The 16997-nt window shown below is 44.1% G+C and overlaps 1 protein-coding gene across 2 annotated transcripts in view; it reads right to left on the minus strand.

The window, feature by feature from the left end:
• LANCL3 (LanC like family member 3) overlaps window positions 1–12332 on the minus strand; it is a 100019-nt gene extending 87687 nt beyond the window's left edge. For both annotated transcript variants that reach the window (XM_073901931.1, XM_025857839.2), the window contains exon 1: window positions 11555–12332. In XM_073901931.1, the coding sequence (XP_073758032.1) occupies window positions 11555–12127 (573 nt within the window). In that variant the 5' untranslated portion in view covers window positions 12128–12332. The remainder of the gene's footprint in view (window positions 1–11554) is intronic.
• Window positions 12333–16997: the final 4665 nt, after the last annotated feature.

Raw genomic sequence — 16997 nt, forward strand, 5'->3', positions numbered from 1 at the left:
AGAGAGAGAAGCAGACTCCCCGCTGAGCAGGGAGCCTGATGCGGGGCTCCATCCCAGGACCCTGGGATCATGACCTGAGCCACCCAGGCGCCCCTTAGAAGCACTTTCTTAATGAAGCACTTCCACATCAGTCTACAGCCCAGAGTCAGTTTTTGGAGAACTAGCCTAATATCATCATCTAGTTGCGTGGGTTTGGGAAAGGATCTAGATGTCTAATCATTCTATCAAACTTGCAACTAGTTCTTCCGTTTTCAGACCTGACTCAAGTCCCCACGCTACCATGGGTTTTGAGAACCTCCCATTCCTGAACGTTTCTAGCATTCCAGGAAGCCGTGGCTTCTGGAAGTTTGTGACAATTGTAGAACACTCTCCTGTACTGCCATTTCTATTCAATTTTAAGTTACACTTCAGTGACACCTTCAGCTTCATACTGTCTATTCTTCCCAATGTCTTAGGTATAACTCACTCTTCTCTTAGCAGTGTAAATGTTAGTAGAAAAACATGCAGAAGTCTGACCTGACTTAAAGCCCTAGAAGTGAAGCAGTTCTATAGTCAAACATGGGTTAAACAACTTTACCAGCTGTGTGATGACAGGGAAGTTACTGAACCTCTGAGTCACATAATAGGTCCTACAATATGCTTATCACAGTGCCTGTCATACAGGAAGTCCTGTCCTTTTGAGTTATTTTCTGGTGGTGATAACAAGTTTGTGGTACTATCACACTATGCCTTCACCTAGTTCTCACCATTTCTGAGATGTTTGCTCAAGGTTAAGGGAATAATCTAAGGCAGTGGTTCTAAAAATGTAGTCTCCAAATGAGCAGCAGCATCCGGAAGTTGTTAATAGTGCAAAGTCTCAGGCCCCCCCTCCAGACCTACAGAATCAGAAACTCTAGGGATGGAGCCCAGCCATCTGTGTTATAACAAGCCCTTTAAGGGATTCTAATGTGTGCTCACATGTGAGAAATACGACCGAAGGCCACAGATCAGAGACAAATAGAACAGACCCCCATAAAGATGAAGGCCAAGATCTAGAGCCAGTTAGTGTGGTATTGAAGACTGTAGGCAGAACTAATGAATATACATAACCACTCAATGATTAGTGATAGGAGGAAGTCACAATTATCCTTTTATTATTAGAGCAATATAAATATTAAGATCATGATATAAATGAATATAAACAGGAGTTAGGAGCTAAAGAGTAAAATGTTGATATAAGTTTGTAGAATTGACAGTGAGCCTATACTACATAGTCTTGAAATGCAAATAGAAAAGTGCATTAATGCAAGAAAAAAACGTAAGTTCTGGGCCCAGAAGCTTAAGAAACACTTGAAAGAATCCTTAATTGTATTAATCCTTTTCTGAAACAAGCTACCAAATATACATGATCCGGAACATTTGCTGAGGAAAACTCATTTGATGTTGTCACTTCACCAGAGATACAACTATTGAAATTTGGCTCAAATTCTGAATGAGTGCCATGCAAGCAAATGATCCTTAGAAGCAAAGACGACAACTTAAGAGAGTTTGCTCAATCTGCCACTCAGATTCTGGGGGAACAGACCAAGAAACATTCCACCATCACTTGCATAGCAATTTCCAGTAGCTGAAAGCCAATTAGGCGATTTACTCCGAGGAGCACAAGTCAGAGACACAGGAAAGCCAATTCCTAGAATAAGTCTGCAAAGGGCCTGAAATTTTCAGAAGAGAAAAGAACAGCCCTTTTCCCAGAGAAAGCAAAGTGCAAAGGGCAGCACGCATAGGTTCGTCTTTCAGGGCCGATGACCAGCCGCTCGATTTACTCTGACACACAATCTCTCTGAGCTGCTCACCTTCATCTCCTGGGTGGCATAGCAGAAGAGGTCTCCCTCCAGCCCTACGGCCTCTGTGTGAAGATCTCAAAGCTCTGCTGTTGTGATCGGGGGCAGAGCAGCTCTGAATGCCACCACAGGGAACGTTAGACAGACTGGCTGAATGTCCAAAAACCATACCTATATTATTTAGCCAGCACAGAGTCTTGCTTCACATTAACAGTAAGCATACTGAAAACACTAATAATGGCTGACTTAGAGTTTTTACTCTGTGCCTAACAGACCCTCTGCTAAGCACATTACATGCCCATTCTCATTGGATCTTCATAACACACCTATAAGGTGAGTGCTGCTTGTACTACATTTCGCACATGAGGAAATTCAGCCTCAAAGATGCTATGAAACTTGGCTAAGGTCAACCAACGATTGTGGTGGAGCCAGGATCCAATCCCAAAGCTATCGGACTCTGGAAGTTCTGCTCATTAAACTGCCTTCATTGAGAGTCCAACCTATTTCAACAGTTGCAATCTGTGATGCACGTGCAATTCTCTTTGCCTCACAAGGAAAGAACATTTCAAACAGTAAGGTTATGTTATTGAAATGTGCATGAGGATAATACTTCCTTTCTGGTTGAGCGCTGGATCTCTTCAGCCTTAGATAGCTGTAAAGTCTGTTAGGAATGTGGCTCCCTCCTAAAGTCATTGTGTAAGTGGAGATTCAGCTGGTCCCCATAGTGAGTGCTTTGAGATTGGTGATGTTTTGGTTGCCATGGACACCAGATTTCAACACACCACTGAGCACAGGAAATCCATTCCATGCAAAGCAATGGAGCCAGCAGATGGGCACAGTGACAGCTAACTGCACATAGTGCTATGACCAATATTTGTTTTGCCACCTCTAATTTAGATGATGTTCTCACCCATCAAGTCTGTAAGACTGCCTCTCCTCTGAGAAACAGCTTCTTTATGGCCCAGGTAGCAACACTCACACTTCAACGTGTCAAAGTCATTTGTTTGTCTGGGTTTTTGGATGGGTAAAGCTATTCAGAAAAGGAAACCTGATCTTAAACAAAATACTTTCTTGTTCAGCTTGCGAAAAGATGGATCAAAATGACTTCCTGAAAATGTAACTTGTCCAAGTGGCTAGCACCCCAAAAGTAATGAGTCTGTTAACTTGGTGGGTTTCCCTAGTAACTCAATCCATAAAGAAAATAATTAGGCAAAGATAAGTGGTACTTATATATAATTCATGGAAACATGTTTTTCTTTGGGACAAACCAAACATCCAAGGCACTGTACTTAATGAATATAGGTCAGAGATCAATCAGTGAAAGTCAATCATGAAGAAAAACACTTACTTGACCACACCACAGATTGTTGGCCAGTTTACCAAGAGACCATCCCCATGTGGGGATATTAAAGGACCTCCCTGCCACATGGAGGAAATCTGTGCGTTTTGTAGGGGCCAGTCACATGACAAACATCACTCATTAAATTAACCGACAAAAATGAAAACAGCCAAGTTAATAAAAAATTAATACAACCTGTCATTTTCACATTCAGAGGTCAATAAATACAGTGAAAGTCCATTAAAACAACCTCTTATAGAACACTGGGAGGTTAAGTTATTGGCAAAAAAATTCAATCCATTTAAAAGAGTTTTTACTATGCACATTTCCCCCCAATTTATTCTGTAATAAGAAAATTACAAGCCATGTTCTCGCCAAATAATTACAATGCAAACAATAAGCTTAGGTTTTAGTGGAATGTATTTAATAGATGAAAAGGTATAAATAAATTCTAAGGAAATCTGCATTACTAAGGTTAAATCATTGTATCATAAAAAAGAAAAAGGAAAAGGTCTAAGCATTTTCCATTTAAATTAATTTAAAATGGGGGCAGCACTACTTCATATCACACAGGTAAATTTAATTAAATGATTCTAAAATGGGAGTGGTTCCTTAAACATCAAGATCATGTTTTTTATCTGATCTGGCAATGTAATAAAGTGTCTCTTCTATTATTATGAACTAATTTAAAACTGCTGGAACTTGGTCTATTTGGGCCTTTAAAGAAATTCTAAAAAAACAAAAAACAAAAAACAAACAAACAAAAACCCTTGTATATATAGTGCAAAATTATATTTATCAAGAAGAAAAAAAGGAATCCATGCATTCATTCACAGATTGTTAACAGAGTTCTTAAACCTACAAGGAGATGTGCCTGCTCAGCAGGGAGTCTGCTTCTCCCTCTCCCTCTGCCTGCCACTCCCCCTACTTGTGCTCTGTCAAATAAATAAAATCTTTAAAATGAAATAGAAAATCTAGACAGACCAATAAGGAGTAAGGAGATGGAATCAGTAATCAAAAATCTCCCATCAAAGACAGACCAGGACCAACTGGTTCTGAAGAATTCTACCAAGCAATTAAAAAAGAATGTCAATCCTCTCAAATTCTTCCAAAAAATTGAAAAGGAGGGGACACTTCCAACTCATTTTATGAGGACAGCATTACCCTGACACCAAAGCCAGATAAAGGCACTACAGGCCAATACCCCTAATGACTAAAGATGCAAACACGTGCAACAAAATACTAGCAAACCAAATTCAACAACACATTAAAGGATCATACAACATGACCAAATGGGATTCATCCCTGTGATGCAAAAATGGTTCAACATATGCTAATAAATGTGATATAGCACATTAATAGAAGGAAAGACAAAAAAAAATCATAGGATTATCTTGAGACATGCAGAAAAAGCATTTGACAAAATTCAACACCCAATTATGATAAAAACTCTCAACAAATTGGGTATAGAAAGAACATACCTCAACATGATCAAGGCCATATAAGAGAAGATGACAGCTAACATCATACTCAATGATAAAAGGTTGAATGCTTTTCCTCTAAGATCAGGAACAAGACACAGGGGTGCTCACACTTACCATGCCTAGTCAACATAGTACTAGAAAAAATACTAAAAGACATGAAACCACAGAAGACCCTGAATAGTCAAAGCAGTCCTAAGGAAGAACAACACAGTTCGAGGCATCACACTTCCTGATTTTGAACTATATTACAAGGCTAGAGTAATCAAAACAGTATGGTACTGGCATAAAAACATAGACCAATGAAAGAAAAATCAAGAGCCCAGAAATAAATCCACACATATATGGTCAACTAGTATCTGACATGGGAGCCAAGACTACTCAATGGAGACAAGATAGTTTCTTCAGTAAGTGGTGCTAGAAAAACTGAGTAACCACATGCAGAAAAGTGAAATTGAACTCCTATCTTACACCACTCACAAAAATTAACTCAAAATGGAGTAAAGACTTAAACATAAGACGTGAAACTGTGAAACATGAAGAAAACAAAGAAAACGCTCCTTTACATTGGTCTTAGCAATGATTTTCTGGATAGGACACCAAAAGCACAAGCAACAAAAGTAGAAGTCAGTAAATGGGACTACATCAAACTAAAAAACTTCTGCACAGCAATGGAAACTATGAACAAAATGAAAAGGCAACCTATGGAATAGAAGAAAACATCTGCAAAATATATTTTGAAAAAGAAGCTAATATCCAAAATATATAAACAACTCCATACAATGCAATAGCAAAACAAACAGCTTGATTTAAAAATGGGTAGAGGACCTGTATAGACATTTTTCCAAAGAAGACACACCCATGGCCAACGGGTACATGAAAAGGTGCTCAACATCATTAACCACCAGGGAAATGCAAATCAAAACCACTATAGGATCTTACATCACCCCTGTTAGAAGGCTATCATCAGAAAGACAAGAACTAACAAGTGTTGGTGAGGATGTGGACAAAAGGAAACCCTTGTGCATTGTTGCTGGAAATGTAAATTGATAGTCTGGAGGTTCCTCAAAAAAGTAAAAATAGAACTACCCTACTACAATCCAGCAATTCCACTTCTAGGTATTTATCCAAAGGAAATGAAAACAGGATCTCAAAGAGATGTATGCATCCCCATGTTCGTGACAACATTATTCATACCAGCCAAGGAAGTGGGAGGTCATAAGACACACCTTGCCAAGGGGCGTCAGGAGGCAGACATTTTGGTATCCACTCAACAGCTTCTCCTTCTTCCTCTTTCTTGTCAGAACGTGCATTCAATGATCCAGGTTAAAAATGAAGGACACTAGTCTTCCCAGCCTCCCCTGAAACCAGAAGTGGCCAGTGACTAAGTGCTGGACAATAAGGCAGAAGGGAAATTCTTCAAGTATAAAATGTTTTATATGATTTTTTTTAAAGATGCAAGAAAAACGCCTCAGACCCTTCCTTTCTACTTTAGTTGTATGGGAACATAATGCTTGGAATGACAGTAGCCATCCTGCAACCCCAGAGAGCAGGAGGCTCCTACACAGAACTGCAGAGAAAAAGGTTGGAAAGGGCTTGGGTTCTGATGACTTTCTCGAGTTGCTGGACCAATCTGTAATGGCCTAGCTCTACACCCCTTAGAAAGTGAGGTAATAAATGTTCCCATTATTCAGATCACTTTTTATTGGACATTCTATTATTTGCAGCTAAAAGCATCCCCACTTACACAGCTGCCAACCACCTGCCTTAGGAATGAGCCCAAGACCCAATTAACAATCTAGCAATAGATATATATAATTATAGCAGGAAGATAGATTCCTTGTATTCGGTACGATTTTCTATAGGACGTTCAGAATCACTTTGATTTTCTGTTAGTAGATGCAAAACGGAACAGCACTGATTCCATTAAGCGGCTACTGTGTGCCAAGCACTAATACTAGGCACTTTATCTAAAGTGAGTCACCACAGCAACTTCCAGACCAGCCCCCTTTGGCTGGGGAAATAAAATCACATCTGTATTTCCTCAAATCTCATTTAAACAAGTTAGCATTTCCTTTCATTACAAATGCAGACCACAAACCACCCAAGTACTTGTGACTTTGCCACCTATAAAAATCACAGCTATATTCCTATCACACTGCAGTTGTTGAAGACAGCTCGAAATATCATTGACCCTCATCACTCTTTCAAAGGTACCATAATCCTTAGGCTTGCTGCAAAATCTTATTTAACGTGTTAATAAACACAAATTCTACTCATCACAATTTTTTAAACGTTTTGGTAACTGGCTTCCTTTGTAATCCTAAGTGATTTTATGCCCCTAAAAATGATATTCTAAGAGGTATCGATGAGGTCACCAGATTTACAAAGGAGTCCTTGGCACAAAAGGGGTTTAGGCCCCCTGAAACTAGTGCCCCTTGTGACTGTTCAATCTGCTGTCCATGCAGAAAACCCGGTGATCTTTTTTAAAGGTAAGATGAAGACATAACCATTTAAACCTGAAACAAGCCCCAACTCCTGACTGACCTGGCTCTGCAGGATCTGGTTTGAGCTGGCTCAAGGCTCCTACCCGGCTGGGGGCTCTCCCATCCCTCTAGCCCTAGCTCACTCTGCACCCATTATGCAGGCAGCCTTCCATTTCTTTGAAATCTCCAAGCAGATTCCCACCTCAGGGGGCTTCAAACTTGCTGTCTCCTCTGCCTGGAATGCCTGCTCTTAAAGCAGCAGCTTTGTGCTCAGGCTTCAGTGATGAACCAGGACATCACCTCCACAGAGACGTCTTCCTCGCTACTGTCTGCCAGGCAGCACCCCTCACCTCTCCTATCCTGCCCCGTCCCCAGGTATTTCCTGTTTACTTCCTTCAGAGCACTTGCCACAACATAATTATATTGACTTTTGTTCACTACTAAGTCCTGGCATCTAGCAAGGGGCCTGGCACGTGTAAAAACCTGACATTCATGGAATGAAGGAATTAACGACAGAATTAAGTGAAAAGGAAGCTATCATTCATCCATTTCACAAGTGAGGAAACTGAGGCTCCGACATGTTAAATTATTTGTCCAAGGTCATCCAGCAGCAAAGTTATTATTTTAACCGTGGTCCCTAGGCCTCCCCTTTATCCCTCCACCATTTCTTTCTAAATTCCTTTCCCTGCTACATTTTCACCCATCTGGAAAGCAGAATGGACCCAATGTAAGTTTCTATGGTATGATTTCATAGGACTTCAGTGCCCCATTGCTCAAGGATATCTGCTTAACAATCCATCAAAACTACTTCCCTTGAGTATTTTCAGGAGAGCCAAATTGAACAAAACTATATTACCTGGTTAGAGTGACTCTTCCTGTTGCTGTCTCTCTACGTACATTGACACATGTGTTTTCTCATCTCTGATTCTTATCAATGCAAACAATAAAATCAGGTGGAAGGAAGACAAGTCAAAAAAGGGTAGACTAAGGAAGAAAAAAATTTAAACCCCAAATTAAACGCTAGTATGAAGTATATAAGGCACTTTACACCAGCTTATGTGGGCAATTCTGGCCATAGGCTTCCTAGTAGCCAGCCTCAAGCGAGAAACATGTCAGTTATGTGACATATTCTGAAGATTTAAAAAAAAAATCAATTTCCAGGAAGAGCACAACTATTTCTGTACTCTAAGTACTGAGAGACATTCCCCTTGTGGGTCCTTATAATGAAAGCATGATAGGATAATCAGTATTCTCAACTACAACCTTATAAAAAAAAATATATCAAGCTTCAGAGAATGGTGTCTTATAGCATACATAGCTTAATAGACATGACTGGTATGCCAAAACCTATGCAGCACGGCATTGCCTTGCTCTTCAAAGTGTGATCCCTGGACCAGCAGCATCACCTGGGAAATTGTGAGAAATGCAGAATCTTAGGCCCAATGCCAGGCCTGCTGAATCAGTCCATATTCTATTGACAAGATCTGCAGGTGATTCCCGTGAAAGTTCAAGTTTAACAAGCACCAGTCTAAAGGTTAAGCTTGATCTGAGGCAAAATTTCCAAGAAAGTGGTATTCATTTATTCAGGCAACACATATTTACTGAGACTTTGGTGGCAGGAAAGAGTTCCTACCAATAGGACATATTCCTACCAGTATGACACCAAAAGCACAACCATAAAGGAAATATTGATAAATGGGTCACCATTCAAAATGAGTGGCAAAGCAAGCCATAAACAATATTTGCAATAATCCCAAAAGAAAAGGTGAGAACCTGAATATGTCCCAGGTACCATCTTAACGATGGGAATATAGCAATAAAATAAAAACTCTACATGTGTAGAGCTTACCTTCTAATTGGAAAAGACATAAACAAGCAAAATGGAACAAGTAAAGGGCATCAAGTCGGGGGACAAGGTTGCAGTTTCATAGAGGGTGAACAGGGAAGGCTTCACTGATGAGGTAGCGACCTATACAAGGTCAAAGATATATATAAAAATAGCTAGGGGAAGAGTACTCCAAGCAAAGGGAACAGTGAGTACAAATACCCCGAGAAAATAAATGCTTAAAACAGCAAGAAGGCCAGTGTGGTTGAAGCAGAGTGAGCAAAAGTGTAATAGGTATGCAGGCGGGCCAAATCATGTGGGGCCTTCTCGGCCATTTTAAAGCTCTGAGAAAGATGAGAAGTCACTGGAGGAAAGGTAATAGGGAGCCACTGCAGGATGCTGAGTGGGGAAATGGCATAATGAAGTGCTTTTAAGATTGGTTTCTAAGAGATCAGTGTAATGGCTTGAGAGAATCCAGCTGAGTATATTGCACTAATCCCAGTAAATGGGGATTCATTCATTCATTGATTTATTAGGTGCGAAAGCTGAGCCAAGTAGTGCGGGGAGGGTCTAGACTAGGGTGATAACTGAGGGAATTGCCAGAGGAAAGTAAATATAAATGACAGTGGAAGGAAAGAAACCCAGGACACAATAACAGATTACTTATAGAGAAATGACAGAAGTTGGCAACTCAATTTAATCAACATTTATGGATCATCTACTGAGGGCAAAGCCCTATGCTGGCTAGGATGCGGGAGTGGGGATGGCGCAGACTTATTTTCCCCGCATAAGGGCTTCCAGCCAGGCGTGCTTAGCCCCTGCCCTGCACTTTTCAAGCCTGAATTTCTCAGATTACTGCAGCTGAGGCTGGCACTGAGACTAGCTTATTTGCTCAGGTTAAGAGCTGCTTTTTTTGGGGGGGGGGGCAGTGGTTTAACCCTCAGAACTTGTTCTGTCTCCTGGGAGTAGGGGCCAAAGCACCTCAAATTGATTAGTATTAAAAGACAGATTTGGTTTGGCAGGAGGGCAGCAGAGACGTCTTAATAAATGTCTTTTTGGATCAGCGTTGCCCGCTGGCCCTGGGCCACCAGTTTTGGGGCAACGAGTCCTTGAGGTCTGTTTCCACTTGTATGACCTGATGGGTCTCCCACTCTTTGCCACTCTATTCTGGAGAGAAGGCCCCAAGGCACAAAAAGGGAAAGCAGGGGGGGGAAAAACCCCCGAATTTGAAAATTGCCTACCGCCAGACAGCAAGGTCTGAGGAGCAGATGCAAATGTAATGCAAATGATATGTAAATAGCCCTGTGGCCTTCTGAAGGGTTTTATACAACTGGAAGGGCTCTTGGGGAACTGCTAGCAGATAAGTGACTCAGAAGCAGAGTGAACTATTTCAAGACAACTTTGTCACACAGATCTTTGCTGCCGTTCTAACACAGTGCACAGTCTTTAGTGATGTTTTTCTCACTTGGATCAACCTCACCTGCTATAAATAAAAAAAATCAAGTCTGCCTCTGTTATCTTAGAAGTTATCTAAGTTAATTACACTTTAAAAATACTGTGTACCTTTAATTTTTCTTCAAACGCCTCTTTCACCCAAATAAAGTCATGTTCAATGTGTCACTTCCTCCCTAGAACAATATTTGGCTCCACTGGGTTATGAATGAAAATGCCTCGCTTTCAGTTCTAGTTACTATGATCCTTTGGAGGATTTTTTCCCCCCCTACTCCACAGGAACTGGCACATTCTCTTCTAATAGCCACATGCTGTATTCAAAGTGAATCCAGGAAAAAAAAAAGAAACAACCAAACCCATATGTAGTTGTGAAATCCAATTCACTTCAAGGAGCCACTGGAAAGCTATTCATTAAGAAAACCTGCCCTATTAAGCACGCTGTCGTCTAGACAATCCTATCTACGCGTTTTAGAATGAAAACTGCACATTCGATTCCAATGGGGTAAACTTCTGTCTACATTTATGCATTTAAAAGAGGACACCCCCATCAGATAGGCATTTTAAAAGAGCCCTGAAATGAACTTAAGAGTAAGCAACCACAGTCAGCACATCAGACCCGCAGCTGGGCAGTAATTCTGGGTTACAGACCGAGGCGCGCGCGCGCGCGCGCGGGATGGGAGGGGGGGGCGGTCGCCAAAGCCATTTACCTCCACGTTAGCGATTCGAACAATGATAGCCTAACCAGCCCCCCAAACTTCCAATACTCTTAACATTCGAGGGTGCTTCAGCTTTTTGACAGGAGGGTCAAAGGAAGGGAAATCCCTTTCATTTTCAAGGTTTTTTTTTTTTTCTCCCTCACTTGAAAGGGCCTCCAGGAAGCTGTTGGGCAGAGGCGCATCTGGGGAGATGCCACGTTCGGTGTAAAACAAAGCGCAAAGACGGGGAATCCCAACAAATGAGAGACTGAAAAAGAGAGGAGGGAAGACGGACAAAAACAGGAGGTGAACCTCTGGAGACTGAGGAAACGACAGCGCCAGACAGAGTAACAAAGAGAAAGAGAAGAGCCGGGGGCGCTGCTCCCGCAGCCGGGAGTCCGGGGAAGGGCCGGGCAGGCGGCGAGCGCCCCCCCCGCGGCCGGGGCTGCCTCTTACCTCCTGGGCGAGTTTCTGCTTGAGCACCAGCGCGGCGCACAGGTAGCCCGCGCGGCCCACGAACAGCTCGTCCGAGCCGCACTCCAGGAAGGAGACCGGCGCGCAGACGGCGCACAGAGCCCGGAACTTGCCGAGCGGCTGCACGTAGTCGGACCGGCCCAGGGCGTGGTACACGAGCGTGGCCACGGCGTACACGCCCGCTCCCCCGAGCAAGAAGGCAGCGCGGGTGTCGGCGTCCGGCTCGCCCCACTCCTCGGCGCGGGCGCACGCGTCAATGAGGCGCTTGGCCGAGCGCAGGTAGCGCTCCCGGGCCCCGGCAAAGAGCGGGCTCTGCGAGACGTGGTAGAGCATGTAGGCCACCCCGGCCACGCCGCCGTACAGCCCGCCTTGGCAGCTGCTGGCCGCGGCCGCCGCCCCCCGGGCCTCAGCACCGCCCCCGAGCGGGGGCAGCTCCTGAAGGATGCGCTCGATGGTGGCGGTGACCAAGGGCGCCACCGCCTCCTCGCACTGGCCCGCCAGCAGACTGCCCTGGTAGTCATCGAAGCGGTTGGCGAAGCAGCGCTTGGTGTCCATGCTGCTGCCCGTGCCCCCCAATGCCGGGCCGGGGTCCGCTGGAGGGCGCGCCCTGCAGCCCCGCGCACCACCTCTCGCTCACGGAGGCGCTCGGCTGGCCGTTGATGCGGCGGGGATGGAGCAGGGAGGCTGAGACGGGAGGTGACTAGAGGAGGCGGGCGCGAGGAAGAAGCACGGAGCGGATTGCCAAGTGGGGCACCGGGCTGCCGCGAAGCTCCCGAGTGGCCCGGGCGGGCGCGGGGGATGTGCGTCGTACTCCCCCCTCCGAGAGGCCGCGCCCTCGCCGAACCCGCCCCCTCCTGCGCCGCCGCAGCTCGGCCGCCTCTCCAAGGGGCCGAGGTGATCTCCGGCAGGACCCACTCGGGGCCCGCGCCACTCCTCCCGCTCCGCCCCCGGCTCCTCCCTTCCCGGCGGAAGGCCGGGGACGTGCGGGACACCGATCCGGAAAGCTGAGCATGGGCACACACACACCTGGCGCTGGAGGTGAAGACCTCGAGTCCCTAGTACACTCAAAGTGTGGTCCTCGAGGCAGCCGATCAGCATCACCTGGGAGCGTGTTAAAAACGCAGCAGCTCAGACTTCGCCCCAAACCTATCGAATCAAAATCAGCATATTTAACAAGATCCCCAGGTGATTCACGTGCGCATTAAAGGTTGAGAAGCCATTGAGCTGGGGGTGGGAGGTGGGAAACTAGGAAAAAACGGAGCGCCCTCCTGAAACTTGTTTTGTCATCTTGGTCACTTTGGAATTCTCATTCTGAATGTTTCAATCCCAAAGGCTGAGGGCTTTGAGTACATCACGTGTCAAGCATGGAATCGGTGGAAGGCCCCGTAGGGAAATTTTCTTGGCCTTGGTTGTCGTGTTGCCTTTCTTGGAGTACACAGCAGTAAAAATTCAAAGAACCACACCGGGTTAAGGTAAGAGGGTGGGGGGTTCTGTCTTTCTCCTACTCTAGAGACCCCTCCCTCCCATGCATGCATAGTAAGAGCCTAGTAAATATGTTGACGTCATTAACTAGTTAATATAAGGGCAAATGCTGCGTTGAGAATTTTCGGCGTTTTTACCCTTTTCTGCGGGTCCTTAGTTAACCTCTTTCCTCCCTTACCCCTCCTGTTCCCTTCCGCTTTCCTTTTGCAGGCAATCCTATATGTCCTGGACTCTGGAAATAGATGGATAAACAAAGTAGACACGGTCCTAGACCTCTTGGAGCGTGCAGTCCACTGGGGAAGACAAAATGAACAATTACACAAACAAGTTGCCTTTCTTTTGTTCAGCTGTTTTAGTAAAATAATTCTTCCATTCCCAAAGTGTTGACAAGTGAAGGCCAAAGAGGTCACCTCTCCCAGGGGTATTTGCATTTTGATAGGGACTGTGCGAGACACAAAAAAATAAGTGGCTCTTGGAAAAGTTTCTGATACTTGGTGGGGAGAACAAATGCTCCACTTACTTGAAGGGCCAGTTTTGTTTGGAGGCAGTTTTTTCCTCAAAAGTGGTAATTGTCACAATGATTTGGAAGCAGAGATTAAAGAGCCTGCCCCTCTGTCCTCGCTCGATGCATTCTGGAAAACGAGCTCTGTTTGCCAGGATTACTGCCAGGACTGACACATCCACATAGTGGATGCTGTGGCCTCCATCCTCCTATAATGCTGCCAAAACAGGTTTATTTTGAATTATAATAATAAAAGAGCTAAGTCCACTTTTAGGCAGGGAGCTTGATGGGTTTAAGGGTATCAAAGAAGCAACTGGAATGGTTCCCTTCTTCTTGGGCCTTTTTCCTCATGCCTCAATCGTGGTAAACATTAGGAGTGACTTTTGTCCCTTCCAACAAGGAGACCTAAAATGCAAACTTTCACAGGCAGGAATGAAGCCTTATTCCACTTCATTGCTCCACACCTCCCCCTTGTCATGAATCAAGAGGCAACTCTGTTAATTTTGACTTCGATTATCCTTTCACAAATCCCAGCACGAGGGTAGCACCAGCAGTAATGACAGGGCCTTGTGCTCACAGACTTCAACAACAACGACAAAAAAGACCAGTAAGCAGGTCTCCAAGAGAAGGTGCTCTGCCCTTTCCCAGTTATGTCACCCCCTCTGTTGCCCCAAAATGCTGCATAGCAAGCAACCACAAAATTTTGTAGCCTGTAACAATAAGTTTATTGCTCATGCATCTGGGATCTTGGCTGGGCTCATTCATGTATCTGGGGGTGGGCTGGCTGTTGCTTGGGGAGATTGGTGCAACTGGGCTCTAGTTCACATGTCTCTCATCACTCCAGCCAACCCTAGCATGCCCGCATGACAGTGGCAGAGGGGTAAGAGCCCAGGTGAAAACGTGCAAGACTTCTTTAGGTCTGGTCTTAAAGCTGACACATTTTTACCTGCCTTAATGTATTGGTAAATCACACGAAAAATGCAGGGTGTCTTTATGGAACTGCAAAGTATATGACAAAGGGGTGTGTATACAGGGTGGGGTGAATTATTGGGGCTCCTAGGGGTTTTGGACAGTGATGCCAACAAGTAGACCAGAGGTCACCAGATGGATGTGAAACAGCATGATTTGGGAGAAGCAAGAAGTTAGCGGTATCCAGAAGCCCTCTTAAACTCATAGGACAAATTAACCCTTTTCCCTATAAATGTCTTTCCTGAAGACCCTACCATTTGGTCTGTTGCACAATCACCTGGCAAAACTTCAGTCCAGAGCATCCTTCACGGTGGAGCTGGCTCTTTAGACCACATGAGGCCTTACCTCCCATTGCCATTTACTTAATTCACAAGCAGTGTTGCTTATTTTAATATCATGACTCCACTAGAATACATTCTCCATGAGGGTAGGGCTTTTTGTTACATTTATTTACTGGTAGGCACCAAGAGCCTAGAATAGTCCCTGGCACATGTATTGGGCATTCAGTAAAGGTTTGTGAAATGTGATGAATGAATTACCATGAGAGCATCACAGCAAGGGAACCCGGAGTGTAGAATGCAGAATAAAGACGTTGTTGAAAGTTTACCCTGACTTGATGAAACCCCCACTGTTTTCTTGGATCCTTTTGCTCTTGTGAATGCGAGAATGTAAACATTCTGCAGTTTCTGCTTCCTTTCTTTGTCTCCATAGGCTGGTGAGACCTGTACACTTTACAGTGACGTCACACAGTCTGTTTTTACTAACTAACCAGGTGTAGGAGATTTCTTTTTCCAAATACGGCCCTAATGACATCTCCTATGCCACGTGTTCCTCTACAATCGGACACTGACATTCCTCTCATCAGACAGTAGGGTATGTGTCCCCTCTTCTTGAATCCGAGTGCACTTATAACTAACTTATAATCAGTAGAATGTGATCGAAATTATACTGCATGGCATCCAAAGATTAAAAGAAAAAATGGTGCAGCTTCCATGTTACATGCTGGACCACTCCTAGTTGGAGCCTTGAACCACCTTGTAAGAATCTGACGGCGCTGAGGCGGCCATATTGTGAGGAAGTGCAGACAACATGAAGAGGCCACTTACAGGTGCTTGCGTTGATAGCCCAGCTGACAGCATCAGCTGACAGCCATTTGAGTGAGCCACCTCGGATATACAGTCTAACTGAGCCCTCAGATGACAGAAGTTCTATGAGAACCACCATCTCAATCTCTTCCAGAATTCCTGACCCACAAAATTATGAGCAAAAAAGAAAGTGGTTGTTTTAAGCTACTAAGTTTTAGGGTAATTTGTTGTGCAGCAAAGGTAAGTAGAATATCTTGCTAGCTTCCCATCATCCAATGCCATAAAGTACCCTATAATCTGTACTGCCCCCTCAACAGGGCAAAAAATAGGAAGAGGAATATTTTGGGGAACTCTGCACAGGGAGACAGGAAGTATGGAGGCACATAGAAAGTTGTGTTCCAAAATAATAATTCTAGATGGATTCTTTAGAAGTAGCAATGACCCCACAAAGAAATATGCAGCCTGTACAAAATCTTGCCAAAGACAGTTATTTTGCCCTTATCGGCAAGATTTGTCCTGATCTTTACAGAATCTCTAGCAGCATTTGCTGACAAGCAGCTCCCAACACATGGTTTCTGTGATCTTGCTGAATTGCCCAGTTCCTAGTTCTTCCTCAGGATTTCCTTATTATGCAGATTATGCAAAACTATGTGTGGAAAATAGTTTTAGTGGGTTCATCAAGGAAGCCACATAAAAATTATGCAAAACTATCCAGGGAGAAAATATTAAATTCAAAGGGTTTCTCTGATGCAAATCATTGCTGTCTCAGGGTGAATATGAAAAAAAAAAAAAAACTCAGTAATTTTATAACTGTCAAACCTCAACACTTAAGGGTTAGTACATTTTATGGGATAAACGATCTTAAAAATACTTTCAGAAAGTTTTCTGAAGTTTTGCTCCAAGGGCTTATCCTAGAAATGGTTTAGTTGACTCAATCAGAGTTATGTCTAGTCCTTATAGTACATTCTCTTTGGAAATGCTGCTCTGATTTTTTAGCTTAGTTACCTAAACCTAGGAGACCTCTCCTGCTTCTGCTCTTTTGTCCCCTGAAGCCCCTTCTCAAAATAGCAGCCTGAAGAAGTCAGATCCTATCTTCCGATTTATGTCAGTTTTGCACCTGTCCCTCAAGGTAAAATCCAGAGCCCATAGGACAGCCCAAAAAGCCCACTGCCATCTCGCCCTTCTTACTTCTCTGACCTCCCTCTTATTTTTTTTCCCCTTGTTCTTTCAATTCCAGCCACACTGGCTCCCTTGATATTCCTCAGACATACTAGTCAGAGCCTTAACTTGGAAAATAATCTTTGGGGGTGCCTGAGTGGTCATTGGTTAAGCAACTGCCTTCAGCTCAGTCCCAGGATCGAGTCCTGCATCTGGGCTCCCTGCTCAG

Source organism: Callorhinus ursinus, unplaced genomic scaffold (genome assembly GCF_003265705.2).
Source record: "Callorhinus ursinus isolate GAN/ISIS: 27379988/994484 unplaced genomic scaffold, GSC_fseal_2.0 scaffold16, whole genome shotgun sequence".
NCBI classification, from domain to species: domain Eukaryota; kingdom Metazoa; phylum Chordata; class Mammalia; order Carnivora; family Otariidae; genus Callorhinus; species Callorhinus ursinus.